General features: G+C 36.4%; 2 protein-coding genes across 2 annotated transcripts; one reads left to right on the plus strand and one right to left on the minus strand.

The window, feature by feature from the left end:
* The first annotated feature begins 5531 nt into the window (after window positions 1-5531).
* Window positions 5532-7972, plus strand: LOC113783366. The gene is made up of 5 exons (XM_027329487.1): window positions 5532-5606; window positions 5896-5966; window positions 6414-6522; window positions 6687-6769; window positions 7376-7972. Exons 1-5 carry the CDS (start codon window positions 5534-5536, stop codon window positions 7514-7516), a joined length of 477 nt encoding a protein of 158 aa, XP_027185288.1. The 5' UTR covers window positions 5532-5533; the 3' UTR covers window positions 7517-7972.
* Window positions 7973-11501: 3529 nt separating this feature from the next.
* LOC113775343 (ankyrin repeat-containing protein BDA1-like) lies at window positions 11502-13710 on the minus strand. Its single transcript, XM_027320180.1, has 2 exons — window positions 12948-13710; window positions 11502-12635 (listed from the first exon to the last, which is right to left on the minus strand). Exons 1-2 carry the CDS (start codon window positions 13545-13547, stop codon window positions 11784-11786), a joined length of 1452 nt encoding a protein of 483 aa, XP_027175981.1. The 5' UTR covers window positions 13548-13710; the 3' UTR covers window positions 11502-11783.
* Window positions 13711-13940: the final 230 nt, after the last annotated feature.

Genomic DNA, 13940 nt, shown 5'->3' on the forward strand with positions numbered 1-13940 from the left:
GGAGCTTCTGCGATGAGTTTTGCACATACAACGGCGGCGTTTGCTTGTCTCCTTGGTACCAATATGTATACAACAAGGTTTGCGAAAGAGATTAGATAGCTCGATGTGAGGATTCCATGCAGTCGGACAGAAGTCGTGATCTTGTCAAACGTGAAGTTTGAAGACTTGTTTTATTCATCCATGTAATAGCTAGGCAACAATTCGTTTTAGTTGGTTTACCGTTTTCCACATTTACAGAATTTCTGTTTTTTCTTAAGTGGTGAAGTTGTAGTAGTTAAGGTCTTTTTCCTTTTTTGGATGTATGCAAGTCCAATCGTAATTTATAGGGCAAATTATTTAAATAATCACTGTACTATTTAAATAGTCGAGTTTTAGCCACTCAACTATTAGTAGTATGTTTGAACCCATTAAACTATCAAAAAGTATAATTTTGGTTCATTCTGTCTAATTTTATCGTTGATTCTGGTATGTCTCATAAATCGTGTGGACTCTTATATCTAACAGAATTAATGGTGGAATTAGACGGTCAAATTTTATACTTTTGATAGTTCAGTAGGTAAAAACGTACCATTAACAGTTTAATGGCCAAATCTTCATTATTGAAAAAGTTTAGTGGCTATTCAGATAATTTGCTCTAATTTATATGATATCCGATTTACAATTTGGTTCAGTTCCCACATATAGTTATTGTTGATCATATATCTTTCTCCAATCAAGATTTCTGCTAGAGCAAAGGCTGGTGTAAATGTCAGATCGATTCATATACTGCTAGAGCAAATTTGCGTTAAACAGATTGAATTGTCAAGTGTTAATCCCAATTACTAGCTCATACCGATTCGTCAGGTGCCCCACAGCTGCTGTTTCTGATTTTGCTGTCTCTCTGCTTGTACGGACATGTCTTCTCTCCCACTCTTACCTCTATCCCCCCTTCTTACTGGTTTCCCTTTGGAGCGGTACTTTCGATCTCGCTTAGAATTGCATAATGCGTAACTTTACGAGCCAAGAATTGCCATATCCACCAAGTCGAGCATTGCACCAAATGTTATGGCACCAATGAGTCCTGCTGCCGCAGATGGTGTTACGATAAGAGCTGAAATTGTATAGCATACACTAAAATGTAGTAATGACAAATTCAGAATACCATTCAACAGGTCATTTGCTTGAAATAGAAAATAAATGGTGAAAAGCGACGACAAAAATGGCACTGAGTTAAACGTTAAAAGATTAAGAAACCGAAAAGCCACGTCTGGGCTCGGGAATAATGGTACTGGTGCAAATAGGCGCCCTACATCAGTGCGGTTTGAAGTTGGACCACTGCTTATATCAGTAATTCCAGAAATTAATCCTCTCGGTGGGCTTAAAATAGCTTGATAAGTGGCTGCTATGATTAGCACGGCCACCACGATCACCGCGCTGTGCGTTTCGCCAGACAGAAATAATACTGGGAATTCTAGGATTTGGCGCTTTAACCTGTATGAAATATTTCCCACAAAGTGTTCCGAGAAACGATCTCGCCAGGATCAAAGCATAATAATAAGCTAAATTTACAGTGCTGAACGGAGTGATGAATCTTCACCTACAGAACACCAAGCTTTTGGAGTGCTTCCATTCTCTTCCGCATTTGGATCTCCTAAAGCTATATCGAGTGCAGTTAAACCCTCCGCATTGCAACAATTGATACCCCTTGTTCTATACCCAATCAATGTCTTATACTACAATTGCTTGATTATTAATCTCAAGGCCTGAGCAAAAATCGACATATTATTATCCCTATAATGCAATTTAAGAAAACAATTGCAACATTTTTTTGGTAGAAAACAGTTGCTGATGCTGATTAGGAAAGGTGTATTAGGTACATCTAAATCATGCTTCCTAAGTCCTAACAAGGGGCTGACAACCCAATTCCTTAAAAAAAAAAAAAAAAAGAGGGTAGAATATGTATATTTCTATTTAGGAGTTGGTAAGTAGTCGGTTTTGTATATTTCACTTCCAGTAGAGTCGTGAGTGTTTACTATTTAGAATTGTTGATTGAGTGTTTGAGCAAATATCTCAAGAGTGAGGCTTTAAGAAGATATTCTCCAGAACGAGACTCAATTAATGGTGTCTAACATGATTACCACAAGTTGAAGATCATGATGATGATGTCGATGCTTATAGGACTTTCCCAGATAGATGTCTGAGAAAACATTTGTTTGTGTAGGTTGTAGGTTGCCAGTATGGAAAAGCTCATCAACTTCCATATGAGGAGTCAAATCTTAGAGCAAAGGGGTCTCTAGAACTAATTCACTTATCTATATTTGGTTGAGTGAAAGAACCATGGTATGGGGTACATGATTATCTTTATTAATGATTTTTCTAGATGTGTTTGGAGTGACTTTATGAAGGAAAAGTCAGAAGCCTTGAACAAAGTCATAGAGTTCAAGGAGAAGATCTAGAAAGAAATAGGCAGAAAGATATGGTGTCTACACATAGACAATGAGGTGAATAGACATCAAATGAGTTCACCAGATTCTTGCAAGAATGCAAGATAAGGTGGCAGCGGACCTTTCCTGGTACACCTCAGCAAAATTGGAGTAGTTGAGCAGAAGAATAGGCATCTCGCAGAGATTTGCAAAAGTATGCTACATGCCAACAATGTGCCTCCACATTTTTTGGTTGAGTGTATGAAAATGGTAGTCAATGTGACCACTAGACTAATTTAACCTAAGTTGGATTTTATTTCTCCAATTGAGAAGTTGTGGAATGTTAAATGCAATGTTGCTCACTTTAAAATATTTGGGTATGTTTGTTATGTGTTTGTACCATATCATCTCTGAACCAAATTTGATAAGAAAGCCATGCATTGTTTATTCATGGGCTATAATAATTAACAAAAAGGCTGGAATTGTGGCAGTCCATGTGACCAATAGACTATCTCAGCCTAAGTTGGATTGTATTTCTTCAATTGAGAAGCTGGGGTATGTTAAACCCCATGTTACTCATTTTAGAGTATTTGGATATGTTTGATGTGTGTTTGTGCCACATCATCTCTGAACCAAGTTTGATAAGAAAGCCATTCGTTGTATATTCATGGGCTATGATAATTAACAAAAAGGCTGAAATTGTTGTGACCCTACAACTAGAAAATGCCATGCCTCACGAAATGTGATATATGTTGAGGCATCATTGTGGTGGTCGTTACAGGCAATACTGTTGCCATATTCACAGGAGTTAGAAGAAAAGCTACATGAGAGATCTGCCCAAAACCAACAAGCTAGAAAAGAGCAAAAGTCCTTGGCAAATCAGGATACACACTCCAACTCGAACAGAGGTCAATGCCAGATATTGTTCCACAGGGCAAAGACCTTAATGATGTTATCATATATAGATGGTAGATAATTTAATCTATCTCACTTTGACCATACATGACATATCATATGCAATTGGGCTCGTGAGTAGATTAATGCAAAATCCAAAGAAAACATATTTGGAAGCTGTGTATTGGATTTTGAGATACATTAAATGGACCATTGACTATGATCTATTGTACGAGAAAGGGCAAACTTGCAAAGTAACTGGATATTATGATCATACAATGCCAGTAATCATGACACAAGGAGGTCAACCACAGGTTACATGTTCAGCCTTAGATCTGCCACAATTTTTAATGTAGTAAACAACAGCCAACAGTGTCATTATCCAATACATAAGCAGTATAAAGCAGCAGCTAGCTTTAATAGCACAAGAAAGTACGTGGTCAATGCAACTTATAAGGAATTTACGCCAACAATTGATCACTACTCGCATGGCTGAAAATCCAATTTTCCATGCAAGGACAAAGCATGTTGAACTCTACTATCACTTTATTCTAGAGAAGACGTTGCAAGGAGAAGTTAACTTGAAGTAAATCAACACAGAAAACCAAGTTGTCGATATATTCACAAAAAGTTTAAGTCCTTCCAAATTTGTGAAATTTTGAGAGATGTTCGGAATGACTACGAGAATAGTCAATGTTGAGAGGGAGTGTTAAAATAGTACAACATTGTCTTTGGGTAAAATATTGCAAGCCACAATAAAATTTGTTAGCTATACTTTTTGACTACTATTCTAAAGGCCTATCTTATGTATTTATGGCTATAGAGATAGCAAAGTAAAATAGCTTTAACAGAACGTAGGAATTGTAGGCACTTGGGTCAAACTTGTTTCTCGAGCCAGATTTGCTCATAAACTTCACTGGATTTTCTAGTAATTGGGCATTAAATAAGAAAAGGAAAACGAAGATAATTGTTGGATGTTCACTATTATAAATAGGAAGCTTGTTAGCTAGTATAAATTTGTTTTGTGAGTGTTGTCACTGTATACACCTCCAGTGTAATAAAATTGTTCAGCCTCGATTATCAGTGGATCTAATTCAATGATTTGGTAAGACCCACCATAATCCTACAAGGCCAAGTGTTTGGAGATATCCTAATCGATTCAGTTGCCATAATTTTTCATTTGACACGTTACTCCAACGATAGCCATGCAAAATAACCTTCACATTTTCGTTTTTGGTTTAATGGCAAAAAAAATTGCAGCATCAAGGCATGAGTCAATTAATTGGTTGAAGAGAGATTGTTTGATGGTAACTTGAATTAATTTCCATAAAAATCTTTTAATTACGATACCTACTTGTATGAATCCCCATAGTAATGTATTGATGTTGCTAGATTGTATCATTGTATTCATATCAGGTTAATCTTGCTAGATTATAGACTAATGTATTGATCCCACCACATTGTGCGTCAATTTTACCCACATAAAAAGAATATATAGTATTAATATAGTGAGTAAATTTGATGGGAAATTTTACTTAATGTTACTGGAAATCAATGAAAGTTGCATGAAATTTATTGTTGTTCATATATGATCTTCTTCTTTTAGTTATTAATCATTCGGTCTCATTAAAATTAGTGAACAATATATATATAGTGAAGTTTGGGAAGCTCGTGTCCTTCAAACTTTGCTAGAATTCGACATCTTTAAAATTCAAGGACATTTGAACTTCTAAACAATGCTTGTGGTATATATAACTCTGCGATGCTTTTGAAACCAATAGTTTTAAGAATAGTCCTTTGCTGCAACGCCTCTGAAATTATTGAAACAATACCTCAACATGGTAAGCACATCTGTCCTGTCTATTATTTGTCCTTTCAACATGTATAGTTTCACTCGGATCCTCGGTCACATATTTTGAGTGCCAATCCAATGCCACCTCTAATATTATGCTAAGTGTTCTGTTATTATTTATATTTTAATTTTTTAATAATTCAAATTGATTTGATTTAATACAAATTTTCTCTGCCATCTAAATCTTTGAACCAAAATTAATGGGCCGGTTTAATTCAAATACCATCACTTTTGAGTTAACTACTCACGATCTGGGGAAAAAGAAAAAGAAAACCTCAAGACGATGAACCTCAAGATCTCTAATTCATTTACCTAGTTTTCTCTACCCATCAGGACGATGAACCTCAAGATCTCAAATTCATTTACCTAGTTTTCTCTATCAATTATGGCGACCCCTCAGATTTTGCAGAGAGAAGAAGATCTTCTCTTATGGCAGTCCCTCTTTGATGACCCCAAAGGTCCTACGATTTCCATCATTCTTTTTCCATTTTGTCAGCTGCCAGTTTATTGGGTTTTTTTTTTTGGGTTTCTTTTTAATCGTCTGAACCAGTTAAAGCAAGTTTTTAAATAGCTTTGGATATTAGGATATTTGTAAATTATTTTCTGGTCCAGTATAAATCTTGCTGATCTAGATTTTCTTGATTCCCTGGGTCTTCCCGACAGACATTATTCTGTTTCCGGGATGTATTATATACTTTTGGGACTTTTGGGAAAAATCACTGATTTTTCTATAGGGGATAATTGCAGGAGAAAATGAGAAGTGCAGAGGAACGGATATTGAGAAAAAGATCGAGTTCCTGGAGAGCTTGACTGGAAAAGTAACTTCCCAAGTTCTCATTTTTTCTTCTACGCTTTTAGCAAGATTTTATCTTTCCCCTATTATCTCTAGCTTGGATACTGTTGTTCTTCAGTTACTAGTTACTAACAATAGTTATGGCTAAGTTTGCAGTAGCAACTTGCATTTGTAGGTTATTATTTATCTTCAAGACTGTTAGATTGCACTGCAGGTGATAAAATTGGTTTAATGTTTTTATCTGATTATCTAATGGAATGGATGTCTAGGACGTGCAGCTAGTCATGAATCTTTCTAAATTTAGGATTCAAATCTCATGGCAAATTTGAACGGTCAATGGTATGCTTGAAATGATGTAATCATTGATTCCACTCTGTTTCTATCATTTCGGCCATCAGATTCATAAAATGTGAACGTTCAATTGCAGCCCTGCTTAGCTATATTCCTCCTGATTTTTCTCAAATTGTTGCAGGTCAGCAACCGGAGATCTCGAAGATGGTTAAATGATCGCCTTTTAATGGAGCTCGTTCCTCGTCTAAATGCAGAAGAAATTAGAGGCTTGTTTGCTCCACCGCCTTGGGGTAGGAGACAACCCTCTGGAAGCAGCTTTGTCATGATTTGTATCAGTTGTTTAATACATATGTTTTCGCAGTTTTAATTTGTTAGCAGTCATCTTGGTGTAACTTCCTTACTATTCAGTATGGCCTGAATTTGTAAATATTTCTGATCTAGCTTCATCTTACAGGTGATGATGTGCCACTGTCCCCATTTAGCATGACAAATATAGGAGAATGGGACAAATTTAGAACCGTGGATATGGATAAAGAGGTATTATTCTCGTTACCACATGATTACGAACATTATCTCTAAACTATTTTTGCATGATATTTGGGTTGCATTACACTGGTCCTTTCACTGTTGAAGTCAACTTACGCTCTCTCCTGCTAACTTTAAATCTTACATAAAGATTACATTCATTAAGTCCTCTTGCATGGATAAACAAAATTAGTACATGTGTTTGTTGAGGGATCAGTAAACAAGGTGTGGGTGAGCCATGAACCTTAAAGACCATGGATGCCTTTAGCCCTTGGTTCACCTCTCCGTGTTGGATGATATATTTTCTCTAACATTTTCGTGACTTATTGAATTAAATATGCCATTGTCTTCATCCTTATTTTTCTTTATTTGCTTGCTATTTTTCATGTTGTATCCATTTCATTTTTGAATGCCTTAGTTCTGGATAGGGTTTGCTCTAATTTAGTATTTTGTTCTTTGTTGTATGTGTTCTATTTATTTTCCTTGTTTGCGGCGGCTGAAACCTTTGAATTTCAAATAATGTCACTATCTTTGTCATGTATTTGATGAGCTGCACATGTATAATTGAGTTTGCTGGACTTTAGGGAATGTACTTACTTTAATACTGTAATATCACAGAGGAGAGCAGGTGCACATCATGTGTCTGATGGAAGAATTGATGCCCTCAGTCGGAACACCGGTTCCTTGTCCTCCAATTCTTGCAGTTGTGGTCTCCCAAACAGATTCCACCCTCCAAAATATCAGCAAGCTTTGCTCTGATGTACACAGCTCAACATGAAATGGATTTTAATAATCCCTTTGATTTTTGTGATGAATCTCTCGTTATCTCAAAGACAAATATGATATCCATATCTGATGATGGCAAAATATGGAAATGGCTCCTAACTGCTGAAGGATTTGGTGATGGATCAACTAATTCAGGCCCGTCAAAGACAAAGATCTTCTTTAGGCAAATGGTGGGACAGCAGCGCCGTCTGCTGATGATGATCCATTGAATGTGGTTGGCCCATCAAATGATAGTTTTAGCCATAGGATTAGCCAAAGGATAGTGAGGAAATGGTTTGTGTGCAGGTGCACTTCTTTATTCTCCAGTATGTACTGCATGCTTGGTTGCACTTTTCTGTTAGAAATCATACCACGCTTGGGCACTAGCAGCATAGCTGTTTCACAAAAATAATAGTTGGAATCCCTGATTGGTACGCTATTTATTCCTTGTCCAGTCTATAACCAATAGATTTGAAATGCTGTTTGACTTTCTACTTTCTCTGTTTCTGCTTGTACACTTTTGAATTTATGATTTAGGTTCAAATTCCTGTGGTTCTTGTTCTCTAGCTTAAATTTGGGTTGACACCCTCATTCATCACTATCTGCTGCTATTTTTCAATTTAAGTACTAGGTTGAAGTTGACAACTTTGTACATAGTACTGAATGAAGATAAGCTTGTTGCTCATTCAAGGCAAGATGAAAAGGAGCAAATAAAAAGTTTTATAGCTAATGGTGATAAGTGACAAGTTATGTTGCAACTGATGTTGAACTTATGTTTGTTGTTTTGAATTTTTCTATATAATGAGATACGCTAAAAATGAAATCTGCTTCAAGAATTGTGGGATTGTTGTAAAGATATGGAGTTCATATATGTAATAAAGTATAGTGGTGGACTATAGTTCGGAGAGACATAATCCAAGCACTAAAGATCAGTTCCCAAATCCAGATAGCAAAGCAGCCTCAAAGTAATACAAAACAGAGGAATCAGGGGATAACCATAATGAATATTGCACACAGAATATTGCGCAACTTCCTGCATATGGCCAAACTATGTTGCACATGCCGGGATTTCTAATGCACCAAAGTGGCTGAATGGGTTCCGTGGCTGAATGGGTTCCGCACCAACCCCTCTGGTCAACATTTTGTTCACTCGCTCAATCTATGCGGACAATTGCATACCTCTTCATTGCAATCAGCTCCAACTTTTTGTCCCATAGTACAAGATTTGTCATTCAATTCGAACTGATTTATTTTTGCTCCTCCGAAACCATGTAATTCTTGTGCCTATGGTTAGATTTGCATCACAAAAAAAAATTGAGCACATAAATAAATGGATGAATACAAATAGACGATACATAATATTTTCTTAAAGAAGTAATTATTCATGATCACAACAGTAATAATTTACCTTGAGCAAGCTAGTCATGTTCATGGAACTGAAAGTGCATAGTTGGCCATAATTTTGTTGATACTGTAAAGATTCTATCATGCTCACCTCATTTGTATTTGCCTAAAAATAAAAGATGTATAATACATTAAAAAAGAAAAAAAAAAGTTAGAACAATATATTGTTTGGAACTTGAAAGATAGTGATTATGCTCAATGATCAACTGACATATACGAAACTTACCAGTTTGTCTACTATTAACCTTCATCTTTGCCGAACAATTAAATCGTGTTTCAGGACGAGGGGCTCTTACATTGAGATCTCTTTTATCATTTCCTCGTTTTCCTTCAGCACTACAACAAAATACCCTATCCACGAGCCTACCATTGCTATCTTTGTGGAAGCTACTTCTTTTGATTCCAAAACCAACTTCCTTTGCATACGCTAAGTAAAAATTATAAGCATCTTCTTCACTCTCAAATTCCATACCCATCTTCGGAAGTAGTTCAGGAGGAATCGATGCATGAATTTTGTTTACATCTTTTATCACATTTAAAACTGGTGGAGTGAAAACCTCATCATTGATAATTTGATCTACCTTGTCAAAATCCAATTTGCGACAGGATGATACCTCAATTTCCATAGAAGTCGTAGCATCCATATCTTGCAAACTTTCACACAAAGTTAATTGCAATACAAAGTTAATTATACTACTACTTGCAACTAGTCACAAAAGCTATTGTTACTTCTTGTATTTTTTTTCAATTTGGTACATTAGTAAAATTTATAAGAATTCTTGAAATAATAAACAATTTTTTAATCCCACAAAGTAACTTATTTTCCAGGTATATCACAATTAGCATGTAAATAGTCAATTTGACCACTCAACTAATATTTAACCTTTCCAAACTCACAATTCAATGTAGATTTGCACTTTCACGGAAATGAAAATGAAGAATTCAAATATGAAAATAAAAAATTGCATAACACAAGGTAGGGTGATGTTACTGTTAGTAATTACATAGGCTACAAAACCCAATGCCACCTCTAAAATTTTGCAGTGCCATAATTGGTTAAAGTATTCAACAGCTCAGTTTGTTCTTTCGGAACCATTGAATGATTATTTAAATACTTTCCTACAGAATTTCACTCTCCCTCTGTCATTAATGTAACTTCATTCTTTAGGGGACAACATATTCGGGACAAATGCAACTACTATGACCAAGAATCTACTATGCAGTTTAGGGGAATCATGACCAAGAATCTACTATGACCCATGCAGTAAATATTTTTTCAATATCAAAAGTATTCATACATAGTAAATTATTTGAAAACAATAAACAATAATTCATGTTAAATCAATAACAATAAAAACAAAAATAAAAAAATAGTGCAATCAGATTTATGAAAATTTATGTACAATCAGATTTTTAACTTATGGGTGACGGATGTCACTTTGATCTTTTAAGGGTGGATGCAGCTTTGAAGCGATTGATTGGAGGATTTCAAAACGAGAACAACCCAGGTTTATGTGGAGCTGGTTTTTAATCTTTGAGGGCTTGCACTGCTTCAGATGATCAAGAATTACTATGACCCATGAAGTAAATATTTTTTTAATATCAAAAGTATTCATACATAGTAAATTATTTGTAAATAATAAACAATAATTCATGTTAAATCAATAACAATAAAAACAAAAGCAAAAAAATAGGGCATATAAATTACCTAGAATTGAAGATAGTAATAAAATCTCTTTTTAATTCCCTTGCTGATGTTCGCTCCAGCAATCGTCCTTGACAGCAATATGGAGGAGAATCTCGTTATCGAAGAAAGGGAAAGAAAAGTCACCTCTTGGCATTAAAACGCAGGCAAAACTTTAGAGTGGTGATGCAAGGTCTTTTCCCAACTTTTAGCTTATTGGGCAACGGTGCCACAAGCTTCCAGGGACTTTGTCTCTTTTTGGCTTTGTTCAAAGCAATCACCGATGAAAGACTTTGGTGGCTTCATCGTCTTGAGGTTTTCTTTTTCTTTTTCCCCAGATCGTGAGTAGTTAACTCAAAAGTAATGGTATTTGAATTAGATCGGCCCATTAATTTTGGTTCAAAGGTTTAGATGGTAGAGAAAACTTGTATTAAACCAAATCAATTTGAATTATTAAAAAATTAAAATATAAATAATAACAGGACATTTGGCGTAATATTAGAGGTGGCATTGGATTGACACTCAAAATATGTCACCGAAGATCCCAAGTGGTATAGTTTTTGCCTTTTGTTTCGCTAAAACAGAAAAAAATAAAAGAATCTTTCTATTTTTCAAAAACTAGTTTTTCAAATACTATAAAATTTTTAAAAAGTACTCTAAAAAATAGTTTAAATTTTTTGTAATGTTTAAAAAATATCCCAAAATATATTTTTAAAACTGTACTACTCTTAAATATTCCAAAATATACTCTAAAAATTCTGCTACAGTAAAATTTTTCAAAAATACTCCCAAAATAATTAATCCAAACGTTTACCAAGCATACAACCATAAATAGGCCAGCACCACCCAGAGCACCTGAGCCAAAGGGTGAGGCAAAAGACCTACTCAACATGAAAAACGAGAACCATGGAATGAGATCATACATGAAAAATAAGAACAATATATGATTTTCTGGACGCCCTTACATGGTCATACAAAGGTGGGTATTAATATTATTGTCAGAGCAATTCATGTACTGCTAGAGCAATTTTTCTTTAGACTGACTGAATTACCATCAGGTGTTAATCTCAGTTACTCATATCCGATCCCTCATGTGCCCCACAGCTGCTTGCTTCTGATTTTGCTCGTCTCTCTCCTTGTACGGACGCGTCTTCTCTCCTACTCTTATTACCTCTATCCTCCCGTCTTACTGGTTTCCCTTGGGAGTGGTATTATTGTCTCTCCTCGAATTGCATTACGCACGACTCTTGCAGTTGCTGACGATACTTGCAACATCCCCCGAGGCCAGCAGAACACTACGAGCATTCCTACGGCGCCAGCGCCTCCCGATAGTAGATCTGGTGTTATTATCAACAGTGAAATTGCATAGCATATACTAAAATACGCTAATGCCGGTTTCAGCAATTTACCCCAAGTGTCATTTGCTTCAACTAGAAAACAAATGGTGAGGAGTGACAACGCAAAAAGGACTGAGTTAAACGTTATAAAAATTATGAAAGGAAGTTCCCACGCTTGGGCTGTTCCTACCCCAAAGTTTGGGAATAACAACAATGGAGCTGATCCTGCTTGCGGATTCCCGTAACCTGCATCTGTGCTGTTTGAAGTTGAGTTGGTGCTTATATCAGTATTTCCAGAAGCTAGTCCTCCAGGTGGGTTTAAAATAGCTTGATAGGTTGCTGTTGCGATTAGCACGGCCACCACAAGCAACGCGCTGCGTTTCTCGCCAGACATGGAATTAATACTAGGATTTCTAGGATTTGGCACTTTAACCAATCTGTAATTTGGCGCAGAAAAATGTCCCAGCCATGATCTCGCCGGAATCAAAGCACAATAATCAGCTAAATTTATAGTTTTTGAATGGGATGTTGATCTTTTTGCACCTGCAGCACACAAAGCTTTTGCAATACTTCCATGCTCTTCTGCATTTGGATGTCCCAAGGCAATATCAAGTGCAGTTAAACCCGCCACGTTGCAACAGTTGATAGCCCTCCTAAACGTCCGTTGCTTAATAATTAATCTCGCGGCCTGAGCCAAATCGACATAATATTATGATACAAAGTCAAAATTCCCCGTATAATGCAATTTAAGAAAACAATTGTTGATTTTTTTTTTTGGGTGGAAACCAATAGCTGATGCTGATTAGGAAAGGTATATTAGGTACATCTAAATCATGCTTCCTAACATTCCAAAAAAAGGGTAGAAGATGTACATTTCTATTTAGGAGTTTGTAAGTAGCAGGTGGATTGTGCCTAACAAAAGGCTAATTGATACAAAAGAATGAACAGTCAAAAATAAAGACCAACTACTAGAATGAAGATAAGGGATCAGGAGTCGTGCCTCAATATTGTTTCTGCTGGATGCTGCAAGGTGTAAGACCGTATTACCATTCTCATCTTCCCATTCCAAGATGTGTTTGTTGCCAGTTTCTTCCATCCAACCTAGTAGTACCTTGAAGCCTCTCAAGTTGCTGTTGTTAACAGCAATATGAACAGCACTCTCTCCTGCAATTGTCAAGTCTTCAATGGATTTTGGGCATCTGTACAAAAACTCAGCCAGGAGATCAGCTCTATCCTCTGCTTCAGAAACATAGTGCAAGGGGGTAATGCCTTTTTTTCCTTTGACACGAATGAGCTGAGGGTCATGCTTGATGAGCCCTCTTACAGTTTGAGTATGTCCACCGCGCAACGCGAGATCCAGTGCACTTAAACCATCAAGGCTGAGCTTCTTACCAAACGAAGGCTTCAAGCGAAGGACTTCACTTGCGAAGTGAGTTGAGCCGGCAGATGCAGCAGTGTGTAAAGGTGTCTGCACAAATGGGATTGTATCTATGCGATCTAAAATGTATGGATCCTGCCCGAGTAACCCATAAAAGGCATCGATGTTGTTTTCTTGAGCAGCCATCAAGACCTGTTGAACCACGTCCAAGGTTTGCTCCATCAAGGTCTATTTTGGGTACGAGGGTCTTAATTTGATACCCCGAATAGTTGTGTGAATGGGTGGCAATGTGATTCGAAGAGGAACTTTTTATTGAAAATAGAAATTTGGTACAACAGGGATATTTAGAATGAAAGGCTTTGTAATGCTATTGCTACTTTCTGTAACTGGCTGTTTTCTTGCTACCGTGCTGACGGTTTGGTGCTGCATTTATAGAGTAGTCCATTCGCTAATTTTTTTTTTTTTTTAATTTTTTTCCAGCAGAGAAGGATAGAACTTAAGAAGAAGGGAGGGGTAAGGGAATTTGAAGCCAATGACTCTAATTCTTGGGTTTGAACCATAAATCATTCAACCAAGATCTCCTCGGCGTAGCCCACTTACTAATGACCTCAACTT

This window comes from Coffea eugenioides, chromosome 1 (genome assembly GCF_003713205.1).
Source record: "Coffea eugenioides isolate CCC68of chromosome 1, Ceug_1.0, whole genome shotgun sequence".
In the NCBI taxonomy this organism is placed as follows: domain Eukaryota; kingdom Viridiplantae; phylum Streptophyta; class Magnoliopsida; order Gentianales; family Rubiaceae; genus Coffea; species Coffea eugenioides.